At 37.5% G+C, this 13,283-nt stretch overlaps 1 protein-coding gene and 1 long non-coding RNA gene across 2 annotated transcripts; both read left to right on the top strand.

Annotated features, from left to right (window-relative positions):
• Positions 8,037 to 8,682, top strand: LOC109127597. The gene is made up of 4 exons (XR_002034150.1): positions 8,037 to 8,051; positions 8,162 to 8,226; positions 8,329 to 8,427; positions 8,625 to 8,682. It is a non-coding gene; the product is annotated as an uncharacterized LOC109127597 (long non-coding RNA).
• Positions 11,476 to 13,270, top strand: LOC104722983 (berberine bridge enzyme-like 4). The gene has a single exon (XM_010441265.2). The coding sequence runs from the start codon at positions 11,621 to 11,623 to the stop codon at positions 13,205 to 13,207; it is 1,587 nt and encodes a 528-aa protein (XP_010439567.1). The 5' UTR covers positions 11,476 to 11,620; the 3' UTR covers positions 13,208 to 13,270.

Raw genomic sequence — 13,283 nt, 5'->3', positions numbered from 1 at the left:
AAATTTTATCAAACATTTTTTGATAGAGACCAAAATATCTTATAATATGCCTTTGTCCTAAGCATTGGTGAATTTTGATTCTAAAGTTACCATATAAGGTTTTGGAAAAGAGATGTTAAAGTTCGAACATAATTTGTTAGAAATACCATTTTTGGGATATCTTTTAAAAAATACTTTTTTATATAAATATTTTTATTTCTACTTTCTTTTACACAGTTAAAACTTAAATTATGTTAAATCAATTTTTTGAATTTTTTTTAGGTTTGAATTCTCTATTTTATATTTAGGATATAGTTTTTAGGGGTTGGGGTTTAGTATTTGGAGTTTAGGACTTAGAATTTAGTTGTTTTATACATAGAAAAAGATATTTTTGAAAAGAAACAACATGAAAGGGTATCTTTAAAAAATGACATTGAAAAATGGGTATTTTTGAAAATGGTATTTCTCAAAATTCTCTTTGATCCTTGCTATATAATTTAAAAACTTTTTACATTCTACAAATTATAAAGACACTATCAAAATATAAATATGGTCAATCTTAAATATATTTTTGGGTTAATAATTAGCAATAAAAATTTGTTTTATAATAGTTTTCAATGAAAAAGTCCTTTCGATGTTTCGCTCTGAGGGCGATTTTATTGACGATTCTCCGATCTCATTTCGCCTTCATCCTTCTCCATTTAGGAGTATAATTTCTTCCGGAAAAATCAGCACAATGTTGTTATTTTCGGATGGTTTCCGTCTGTTATCCCTTTCGGTTAACAGTTATCTCTCTCCTTCAATTTCGGGGAGTAACCGCCGAAAGAAACCGCCATGGTTCTCCTATTTAAGACAACCCTTTGGTCGGAAATTCCTTTCTATCTCTGTTTCTTTTCTCCCTTCATATTCTACCACCCTGCCTGATACAATGAGTGATGTTCGTAAGTCGCTACAAGATCTGAATTTGGGAATTGGGGATGTCCGAATTCCTTTACCACCAGAACTCTGTGGTCATGCGGCGGCCTTGAATTGATACTCTTTAATTGTATCCCCTACAAATCCAAAGAAGCAGAATCTGAGAGCACTGGTACTTCAGATGCCCAAAATCTGGGGCTTTGCGAATTCATGCCGTGGGCGAATACTTGGAAATGGCAAAGCCATGTTCATCTTTAACTCTAAAGAATCGATGAATCTGGTTCTACGCCGTGGTCCTTGGGCGTTTAACGACTGGATGATGACAGTTCACCGTTGGTATCCAAATATCACTGAAGAGGCACAAAAGATCATTCCCTTTTGGATACAAATTAAGGGTATCCCACTACTCTACTTGTCGAACGCTATGGCCGAGTATATTGGTTCTCAATTGGGTTTCGTAACCACGGTTGATTATGATAATAATGCAAACCGTGTGGATTTTGTTCATGTATGTGTCAATTGGAACATTGATTCGCCACTACGATTCCAGAGGAATTTTCTGTTCGATGGAGTCATAAACACCGTTCTGAAGTTTCGATATGAAAGGCTTCACAACTTCTGCACAAAATGTGGATCTCTTACCCATGATGTCAAGAACTGTGTGATGACTTTCGATGATCCTAATCCACTTGATGATGATTGCAATGACGGTGATGGAGATGATGACTCTAACTCAGATGATGATGACCAGGGCGATGAACCTAAATCTCAACCCTTCATGGTGACAGACTCCTCCACGGATACTCTGCAGACAATTGCGCCAGATGGACAAACCCCTGGTCTGACTCCCCCTACTAACTGTGACGCACATCTCAAGGTACCCCTCTCGAGTACATTACGGACAATGGGCCCTGCTGATGCAATTCCAGGATTGTATAACCCTTCTCGTTCTGGCGAATTCATCATTACATAGTCTACAGATGTTTCAAATGAATCCTCCTTGCCAAGTGCCTTTGAAGACACAGAACTGACGGCAGAGAGACTTCGATATTTGACAAATAAGTTTGCACCTGATAAGTATGGCCATCCTAAGTTTTTCTACTGGTTGGACAACCAAAAAACGATCAAATCACCAATGGGAAGTTGGAGACAAAAAGGAAGCGAGCATCGAAGGAAAGCTACTTCCAGTTGTGTGAAGAGGAAGAGGATTTGATGGTCCTGAATCAAATCCGGAAGAAAGAGAGAGTTGAGTCCGAGGGTTCATGCTCCGATTTTGCATCAGACAGAGGCGCGGGGGGCCCGGTACCCCCACAACCTCCATGAGAATCGTCGCCTGGAACTGTCAGGGTGTAAGCACACCGCTGACTCAATCTAGGCTAAAACACTTATGTCGTAGTATTAAACCACATATCTTATTTCTGTGTGAAACTTTAAATAAGGATGATGTTATTTCTGAACTTACTACTGTATTAGGATTTGATTATGTATTAACTCAGCCCCCTCTTGGGAGGAGTGGAGGCTTATCTATGATGTGGATGAAATCTGTAAAGTTATCATGTATCTCACAGGATGACTGAATGATAGATGTTCATGTAAGCTTTAATAATAATCGTTCCTATTTGTCGGGTGTGTATGGCCTTCTTGTTCAAAGTGAAAGAAATTTTTTTTGGGAACAATTAAAAACATTGGGCGAGACACGAGCAGGATCATGGTTACTTGTTGGAGACTTTAATGAAATCAAAGATAACAATGAAAAATTGGTGGTCCGATGAGAGCAGAATGGACTTTTCAAAACTTTAGGAAAATGATAAATTCCTGTGACTTACGTGACCTTCGATCCAAAGGGAACAAGTTCTTATGAGTGGGAGAAAGATATTGACACACCATAAAATGCTGTTTAGACAGAGTGATGATAAATTCTCAAGGAGCACCTACTTTCCCGAATGCTGAAGTGGAATTTCTTGAGTTCTGTGGCTGCGACCATAAACCAACACTCACATCTATTTATACAACCAAGCCAACACACTTTAAACCTTTCCGATTTGACAAAAGAATGATAAAACTAGATAATTTTGACGAGGTGGTGAAGAATGGATGGATTGCAGGGAAGAAACAAGTTCGCTTATCCATTGTAGACCAGATTGTTAGCTGTCGATCAGCCATGGCAAAGGGGAAACACAAATCCAATAAAGCCTCGGGTTCATATTCGGATATGTAGTACTGGTACTCATTCATCCCATAATGATCCATAGCCTCCCCATTTTGAACATCACAGTCCTCAGTGAGGTAGTCCTCAAAGTCATCATCAAGAAAGATGGCTTGGGCGGTTGTATAGTCTTTTGGGTTCTGAACAGCTTTATCTGGAAGCTGGTTGATCTTTGGAGGTGGTTGGTTGTTGTGGTGGCCTTCTAGGTATCTCAACTTAGTGTTGAGAGAGTCATACTTGGCAGTGACGTCATTATACACAGAATCGATCTTGTTGCTCATCTCCGCGAATCGTTTGGCATTGTCCATTGCAGCAGAGGCTTGACTCTCTATCATCTACTGAATCAGTCCGCGTAAATCAGTTTCTTGAGAAAGGTTTTGCGGACCTTGCTGTTGTTGGAAACCTGGTGGTGCAATTGGTTGATTGTAATTACCAGAGTACTGCTGCTTAGGAGCATAACCTTGATTGTATTGAACAAAAGGCTTTTGTTGGCCCTGATTCCCTTGGACTGCTGATGGGTAAATTTGGTCTTGAGGATTTGCAACATTCGGGTTACAGTAGGACAGGTTCGGGTTTGGTTTGTAGTTGGTGTACCCTTTGTTGTAACCTCCTTGGTTGTTGATGTAGTTCATATCCTCTAGCTGAGCATTCTCCCCATCTTGTTGCAGAAACTGCTCTTCCTCTGAGATTGCATGGACATGCTGCTGCTGGCTTAGGAGCTTATCCAACTTATCATTGAGGGCTTTCATGTCTCACTTGTACTTGGCATTGTCCTCGCTACTAGATCGCACAATGTGATCATATTCCTCATTATAATGGCCATCAGATAGAGATAAGTTCTCCACTAGATCCCAACCTTCATCGACATCCTTTTTGAGGAAATTACCATGTCCAGCAACACCCATATCTTAGGGACCATGCCTCGGTATAGTGTACTTAGCAATGAAGCATTGCTGAATCCATGATGTGGGCATCTGGTAGTGTATCCCTTGAAACGTTCCTAAGCTTCACTGAACGTCTCATTGCTCTTCTGAACAAAGCTGGAGATATCATTTCGCAGCCTTGCAGTTCTGGAGTTGGAGAAGAATTTAGCTAGAAACGCCATCTTGCATGCTTCCCAGGTGGTGATGGATTCCTTGGAAAGTGATTTCTCCCAGATGTGTGTTTTGTCTCCCAAAGAAAATGGGAAAAGCCAGAGTTTGGATCCATCTTCACTAACTCCATTTATCTTCGTTAGGCTACAGAGCCTATAAAACTCATCCAAATGGTCCAATAGGTCCTCTATTGGCAATCCATGAAACTTGTTTCTTTGTATCATCTGGATGAGACTACTCTTTATCTCAAAGTTGTTATTTTGAACAGCAGGTGGCACAATGCCATGTCTTTGAGTGTGAGTAGATGGAGCATCTCCTGCTCCTATGTTGGTCCTCTCTTGAGGAGCTGGTGGACCATTCTGATTATTTATTTCTTTCTCAATTGTTGTTGGTTGTGGTTGTTGGACTTGTTGTGGACATAATAGCCTTGGTCTGTCGATGTTGTCGATGAAAAGACTCAAGTGTTGGCTACCCTTGGATCGTGTTTGCATGCACAATCAGTTGACCGAGTGAGTACACGAAGGTCGACCCGATCCAGGTGATCGAGTGACGGGTCGGTTGGGTACTCGGGTTGTACCTGAAATGCAAAACAAATAAACACGAAAGTAAACAAGTCAGTACCGAACCAAAGTGTATAAAGAACTTGATCTAGCAAGTGCTGAAATCTTAAACGTAGCAAATGTAAAGTCAACCAAATGGCAAACGGCGCCAAATTGATAGTAGGATTTTTCACCCAGGGTATCAATTCCCTAGGCAGTTGTAGTACAAAGGGTTATCAATCTAAATGGTTGTGATGCTAGTAGATGAGATATGATCAGAACTAAGCAAGTCAAGCCAAGCAATCAATGGTTTGATCTAACAATCCTAAAATAAACAAAAGAAAGCAAATAAACAAGAACCACACGACCTAAGCACTCGATGCAAGCATTCGAGTACAGGATCAGGTGGGGTGATCGAGTAAGCAAGATGAGTATGAACAGCTCGAAGGTGTACTCAAAGCAGGTGATTGTGTACCTGTTCGGGTAAGTGATCGAGTTATGAATGAAAATGTAAACAATCAAAATGCGAAAACTCCTAAGGATGGGGTAATCGACTCCTAAGCGTTCCGGACCAGTAAGAATGTCATACATGCCTCAAGCAAATATTCCCTAGACAATGAATCTCTAAAATCTTGTTAAAACACTCTCGTGATAGAAACAATCAACCTTGATCACTCCCCTACCCAACTCTCGTTGGAGAAACATGACCAAACATGCAATACAAACTGATTCATTATTGTCAATAAACTCCTTACACATCTAATCTCTTAGACTAAGTGAATAAATCTCTAGCATTGATTGATTCAAGAATTTCATCTACACCTCTCGATGGTAAAACACCCTAAATCTAATCTCAACCTCTCGATCTGTTGATAACATTAAGAACACCAATCTAGAAGGGAATTTATAAAACAGAAACAGCCAAGCTAAGACATCCTAACCGATCAAGAACACGAAATTGTCTATCCCATCCCTTGAAACTTTGTTTCACTACTCAGATCTCATTGTAGAAAACACAGAAGCATAGATAAATGAAAATTGCATTGTATTAAAAATAGAGTAAAGAGGAAGAGTATAGTATCGAAAATGCAAAAGAAAATAACAAAATGAATCCTAACAAAGTGGAAAAAGTGTTTGAGTCGCTCAAGATCTCTCTCAGAAGCTCTCGTTCTTTGGTTTGAGTGTTTGCGGCGTGCTAGGGCGAGAGGAAGAAGAGGGGGTTTATATATGGAAACCCATTAACCCTAGCTTCTCAGTCCTGCCTGAGGGTCTACTCGATGAAGTGCTTGAGGATGATCTCGGGTTGCTCTTCGGATAGGTCTTCGGATTGTTCTTCCTGCTCTTGGATCCTCTTCGATCGGGTTGGTGTTCGGACTGTTCTTCCTGCTCAATAGCTCCTTCGGGTATGATATGATCTTGTTTCTCTCCATTTTAGGCTCTAAAGCACATGTTTTCATTCAAAATATACAAATGCAAGAATACAACACCCTAAATGGCCTAAAAGCGAATTCCTATAGTTAATGACCTAAAAATGCTAAGGTTAGGGTAAAAACAATGCAAAATATGGACAAAAATGATGCTTAAAGCATGTAAATTAGAGAGTTATCAGAGTCATTTGGTTTCACTGAAGGCAAAGTAATCCGTCTAGAATCCATATTATTTAATCTGAAGAGCAAATCCATTTTATTATATTCGAAGAACAATGTAATTAACCAACTCTTTTGAATTGTTTTTTACTCTGGTCAATCCTGGTAGAAACGCACCAAAATATTAGAGAGTGGACATCTCCCCGCAGAACTAGCCACCACAACGCCTATATCCGAATATGGAATACTATTCGACTAATGCATGGGGTATCCAAATCGCATGTTGCCAAGATACCATATAAACTGTCTGCACAAAATCCCAAACCTAGACTTCCCACATGAATGTGACAAATGTTTTTAGGATGGATTTAATCTAGGATAGCTCATTACAACCTCCCCCACTTTCTTCGCTATACCACTACCACTACCACTAGACCACGCTCATGTAATTTACAATTTTGCATAACATACATGTCCTTTTAATACATAGTAGGATTGTCTGTTTTGGGATGTTATTCAATGACTGACTTTGGGCTATCTGAGTTAAATTTGTGAAAGAATTAGCAAAATATGTAGATGAATTCACTTATGAAGTGTGTTAACCGACAGATGAAATCAACTCAACTAACGCAATTTCTAACTAATACGGGTCCAGTTTTGTGTCTGTGTAGAGCCCAAGATCTTTCTGTACTCATATTGGAAACCAAAATTTACGTGTTTATGCGGTAAAATTAGTTGGTAAATATGATCTAGAATGGTTTTGCTTGTACCTAAGTTGTAATACGTATCCCTTTCACATATTTCTTCCCACTTTGGTAATTTTATTTTGTTTAAATGTTTTTTCTCTTTCTTGCGACACTACAAGAAAAGTCCATATTGATAGCAGTATATTATAGCTCATTTTCTTCAACTGCTATGAAAAATAGACTTTTTTTTTTTTTTTAATTACTATATAACAGCACTAGAAAAACGCTAAGATTAAAATTCATTAAGCGACAACCTAAAATCGAAATCGTTTATTCGGCCTGTACTTAGATGAAAATTTTCGTTTAAGTGCGTTTCAGATCTAAATTTTTTTGTGTCAATAGAACCAAAAAATTTAAGTGCGACGTTTACAACAAAAATAAAACCTTATATCCCTTCTCTGTACGACGAGACAAACAAAACATCAGAAAATTTTTCTTCCCCCAAATTGAAATCTAGGTCTTTTTGACTCCGCCGTGAAGCTCGTCGTCGGTCTCATTTCGCGTCCATTCCGATGTCATATCTCGGCGAAAAAGTGGTTAACACGTATCGTTAAGTCTCCCTCTACCTCAATTTTTATTTGCTTCCTTCTCTTATTATCTTTCTCTATCCAGATCCGAGTTTGCGAGATTTCAAGCAACCTTAACAACAAAGTCCTCCACTTTTTCATCTTTCTTTCAACTACTTAGGATCCAGGTTCGTATTTATATGTTTTTTTGTTTCTTCTTCTCTGTGATTAAATCCCGAGTCTGATTTAGTCTCTTTGCGATGGATATGGTTCGTATTCAGTTTCAAAGTTTTAGTATTTTGATTGCTTGTAAATCAATAGATGTTACGCTTTTGATTATTCAACATTTCTCTTTATTATATGCTTTCCTGGAGAGGTCGATATATTGAATGGTATCTATGATATTGGACGACCTATATGATATGCCTATTTCTCTCATGACATCGAATTTATAATTTATATCCTGTTTTGTGTACAGAGGTATTGTAGATTGTTTCTCGAGGACATATAGAGAATCTGGATTATATAACTATGGTTTTTGTTTGCAACTACATCAGCGATTTTACTTACTTAAACTTGTTCTTGTTTAGGTCAATGGAGATGGAAAGTATGAGCGGATAAGTGGAACAAGCCTTTGGTGGAGGCACAGTTTTAGGTCCTGGAAAGCTTTTAAGAAAACGCAAGACATGACTTTTTAATTAACTCTATTCATGTTTGTAGTTTCCTCCTTGCCTGAGTATTAATCTCTTAATTTCAGGTTTGATGAATTGCTTTGAGTTAAGTGAACATGAAAATAAGACGGAGTTATTGACATGCTTGTGGTGGGGATATCTACGGTGGAACAGATTCTTTAAAGGTAATTGATTAATTTTGGTTTGCTAAAGTTATAGATTAGATTTATATATGTAAATTTCAAACCTTCTATTTTCATTATTACTTTTTTTTTGGGTAGATTGGTATCTCCTCTACAAGTATCACTTCGTGCTTTGGGAAAGCAATTTCCGAATCATTTGTTTGTATTGCTAAAGTCTAATGAGTTGTTTCATTCGCTAGGATCAAGATGGAGCACAGTTCAGAGGATACCAATACCAATCTCAAGGAGAAGGTCTTACCTCCTGTTGAGCAGGTACAACCTTTTCCATTCTCGCAATTGGTTTGATGCAGTTTTTGATAACAACAATCAGGGAGATAAAAATTCTGAAGCTGCATCATGAGAATGTTATTCAGCGGAAAGACATTTGGTCCCTTTTTAGCTTGTTCCAAAATTTTGATGTTTTTACATGTTTTTTTTTCTCCGTTATGGATCTATCTACATTTTCTTACTGTGTATTGACAACAATCAGATATATCTAGACTTGAAGCCACAGCACAACTCCAGCAGGATAGGGAAATTGCAGCTCAAATTTCAGGTAAGATGCTTTTTGCTTAGGCTTTTGATTGACATTAGATTATTTTCTCTTCCTACGAGGTGCTAAAAGAAGCCTTATGATCTTTGCAAAGCAACGATGCGCACAACTAGAAGAAGAAAATAAGGTTTGAGGGAGAACCGTAGTGGTGGGAACAGCCAAACTGATGATGAAGATTTAGTATTAATTCCTTACTCTTTATTGTTCCTTAAAGGTTAACAATTATAATGTTCATTTCTGATATTGAATTGTGTCTCGTATGTTTCTGCTCATGTATAGGTAACACTTACAATTTATAGTTTATTTATCTCTATGTGATTGCTATGTGCTTATAGGGTTAATGGCATATTGTGGCTTCTCATGATTCTTTTGTTTCATATGAGCAGATACATTTGGAGAGGATAACTAACATGTCCTTTTCATATATTCAAAGTGAACTAGTAGCTGTTCATTGGACTGTTTCAAGAAACGCTAAGTGAGCAGCTAAAAGAGAGGCTTAGCTACAAGTAAGAAAGGCTTGGATGGGTTACATGTACATGTCAAGTAATGTTTCTATTCTTTTTGATGTTAGTTTTGTTTTGTTTAAGACTTGGTGACACTTTGTTATGTAAGACTTATTTTGCTTAATGTAATTTATGTTATGTATGTTGATTATTTTATGAAATGTAAAAATATAAATTTAATTAAATAAATTTTGAAAAAAAAATTACAATAATAAATAAAATAGCATTAATTTTGTGATACAATAAATTATATTATAGCATTCGATTAGTGCTATGATATAGCTACGGTAGAAGCTCCTAACATAGCATGTAAAATGACTTATAACATGATCTTAAAAAATAAAAAAACGCGATAACAAAGCATTTCGCTACTGCTATCGTAAAATACTCTACCATAGCATATATATTCGGCGCTATCGTATGAGCGGTATCTACAATAACAATGGCCTAATATAGCGTTTGTGAAAAAGCTATGAATTACATATTATAACATTTCTCTAATGCTATCAATGTTCATATTTGTTGTAGTGCGAGAAGAAACAAAATCTACGTGTAATACTCTGTAGTGACTAGTGAGACCAGGATAACAATAAAATACAATGGGTGCAAATGGTTACACAATAGAAGAGATTGAACAAGTTGAAAAAAATTATTCAACCAATTTTCACCATTTACATTGAAAAGGTTGAAGATGTAATTATTTATCAGGAAAGATTTTTTTTATTGAATATGAAAAATATCATGAAAACATTTCAAATTTGCAATTGGTTAATAAAGAATATATTTATGTATTCACTTAAAAAAAAGTAATCAGTACCTCCCACCAAAAAAAAAATTGATCACATAAAATATTCAATTAACTACTACATATTGAATAAGTTTTTTTTTTTCTGTTCGACGTTTAATTTCAGAAGCTTTTTTTTTTCTGTTAACGTTTATTTAATAGGTTGTTAATCATAATATATTTGTATAGAGGTTATAATCTGCGGAAAATTAATGTTCTTCCAAAGCTGCAGCAATTAAATTACATAAAGATTGATCTCATAAAAATAACAAAACTTTTTACCGAATAAAGATAACAAAATGAACATTTATGGTCGATAGGCATTAGACAAACTATTTATGTGGATGGCTCTTGGAAAGCGATAGATCCATATGTATGCCGAGGTTGGTTTTGTTCTTTTCTTCTGGGGGAGGTCTCTATTATGGGGAGGCAGCCAATTTTCATCGTAATCTCTCCCTGCTTCATGCAGAGATTAAAATCCTAGTTTGAGCGATGCGTTGTATGATAAGAGCAGATAATCAGAATATTGTTTTTTTTACCGACTGCTCCGACTTGGTGAAGATGGTGCCCTCACCTTTAGAGTGCCCAGCATTCACATCTTATTTAGAGAATATTCAAGAATATAAAGAAGAATTTATGTTCTTTTTGTTGATTTTAATTCCTCGCTCGCAGAATGGTAAAAAATATAATCTGAGTGCACTTCATTATCTATGTAAACGATGTTCCGTCTCATTGGCTCTAAGCCGATCTTGTATGCTGTTAACCAAAAAAACAAAATTAACATACATTAATGTTTGAGTAAAGAAGTCAACGTTTCTACCGAATGAAATAAATTTTATTGCAAATTTACTCAGACATCTTAATCGTTAGAGGGTTTTACACTAGTACAAACGCAAACCGCATTATTCAACAATACTAATGCATCGCATTCGAAGACGTTTTCAACGGGATTTATAATACGCACTAACGAAAAAAATAAGGTGAGAGGACAAGAAAGTCATTGTATTCTAGAAAATAGAGTTACAGCTTTACGTATTATTTGTAACCAAAAAAAAATGATCATAATTAACTCGATTCTCTTGAATAAATGAATGAAGTTTCATCTTACGTTTACGTTTCCGATTGCATTAAAAAAAACATCTATCTACTACATATTCAACTTTCCCTCATTACTTTATTTTCCATAATTTCATAGGTTTCTTCTTATTCAAAGAAGTTTTCTATGACCAAAATCTTCAACTTTACATTTTATTTTCTTTTCAGTTTTCCTATATGTCAAAAAACCAATAAATACATAAAACAAAGGGTGATTACTTAGTAATTCTAGTTTTTGAGATCTTCAAACAAACAAAGAAAATGAGAGAAATAGTATCTCTTTTGCTACTTGTTCTTCTTGTTTTGGCCTCAGATGCACATGTTACGAAACCATATGAAGAAAACTTCCTTCGATGCCTTCGTTATCGAACCAATCCGGAGAATCCGATCACCGCAGCACTCTACACTCATGACAACTCCACCTTCGTGTCATCTTACGTCTCCTACGCGAAAAACAAAAGGTACTCCAACCCTAACGACACAAAACTAGTCGCCATTGTTGCTGCAAACCATGAATCCCATGTTCAGGCTACCGTGGTCTGTGCAAAGTTCAACGGAATCCAGATCCGTATCCGAAGCGGCGGTCATGACTACGAGGGACTATCTTACATCTCGTCTGTACCATTTGTTATTCTCGACATGCACGATCTCCGATCTATCTCCATTGACGTGTCAAGAAAGCAAGCTTGGGTCGAAGCTGGTGCCACATTGGGAGAGCTCTACACCAAAATCGCAGAGGCTAGCAAAACGCTAGCGTTTGCGGCTGGTGTTTGCCCTACATTAGGAGCGGGAGGACACATCAGCGGAGGAGGATACGGTAATTTGATTAGAAAATACGGACTCTCGGTCGATCATGTCGTTGATGCTCGTGTAGTTGATGTCAACGGCAGTATATTGACTGGAGCTACCTTGAGAAAGGATCTATTGTGGGCGATTCGAGGTGGTGGTGGAGCCAGCTTCGGTGTTATCCTCTCTTGGAAGATCAAGCTCGTCGATGTTCCAAATACCTTGACAGTTTTTAAGGTTAACAAAACATTGGAACAAGGAGCTACTGATGTTCTTTACAAATGGCAGCTTGTCTCCAGCAAATTGCCTCATGAGCTTTTCCTGAGAGCAATGCCTGAACTCGCTAATGTCGCGATACCTAGCAAGAAAACCATAGCGGTTGTGTTCTACGCTCAGTTTTTAGGACCAGCAAGGAGGCTCATGGCAATTATCAACAAGAGTTTCCCTGAACTGGGGCTAAAACGTGAAGATTGCTACGAAATGAGCTGGATTAACACGACGTTGTTTTGGCAGAACTATCCAGTGGGAGCACCGATAAGCATTCTTTTGGATAGACCATCGAATCCGGCAGGAGCACTCTTCAAGAGTAAATCGGATTACGTCAAGAAACCGATCCCAAAAGAAGGAATGGAGAAGGTTTGGAAAATAATGTTGAAGTTCAACAACATGTTTATGCAATGGAACCCTTACGGTGGAGTGATGGATAAGATTCCGGCAAATGCCACCCCGTTTCCTCACCGAAAAGGGAACTTGTTCAAGATTCAGTACTTTACGTTATGGCCCGACGCAAACGCCACAGAGGCTAATCTAGGTCTGATGAATGAGATATACGCTGCGATGGAGCCGTACGTGTCAAGCAACCCGAGAGAGGCGTTCTTGAATTACAGAGACATGGATGTCGGAAGCAATCCAAGTGGAAAGACAAATGTTGAAGAAGCTAAGATCTATGGATCCAAGTATTTCTTGGGGAATTTGAAGAGATTGATGGAAGTTAAAACCAAGTATGATCCTGAGAATTTCTTTAGATTCGAACAGAGTATTCCTCCTGTTCGTGCAATGTAACTCTTCTGTTTAATTTATCATATGATCACTTAACCAATAAAATAAAAATGAATAGTTATGTCAGCATGGATGCATT

This window comes from Camelina sativa, chromosome 11, assembly GCF_000633955.1.
Source record: "Camelina sativa cultivar DH55 chromosome 11, Cs, whole genome shotgun sequence".
Lineage (NCBI taxonomy): Eukaryota > Viridiplantae > Streptophyta > Magnoliopsida > Brassicales > Brassicaceae > Camelina > Camelina sativa.
This window is presented reverse-complemented; position numbering and strand designations above follow the sequence as displayed.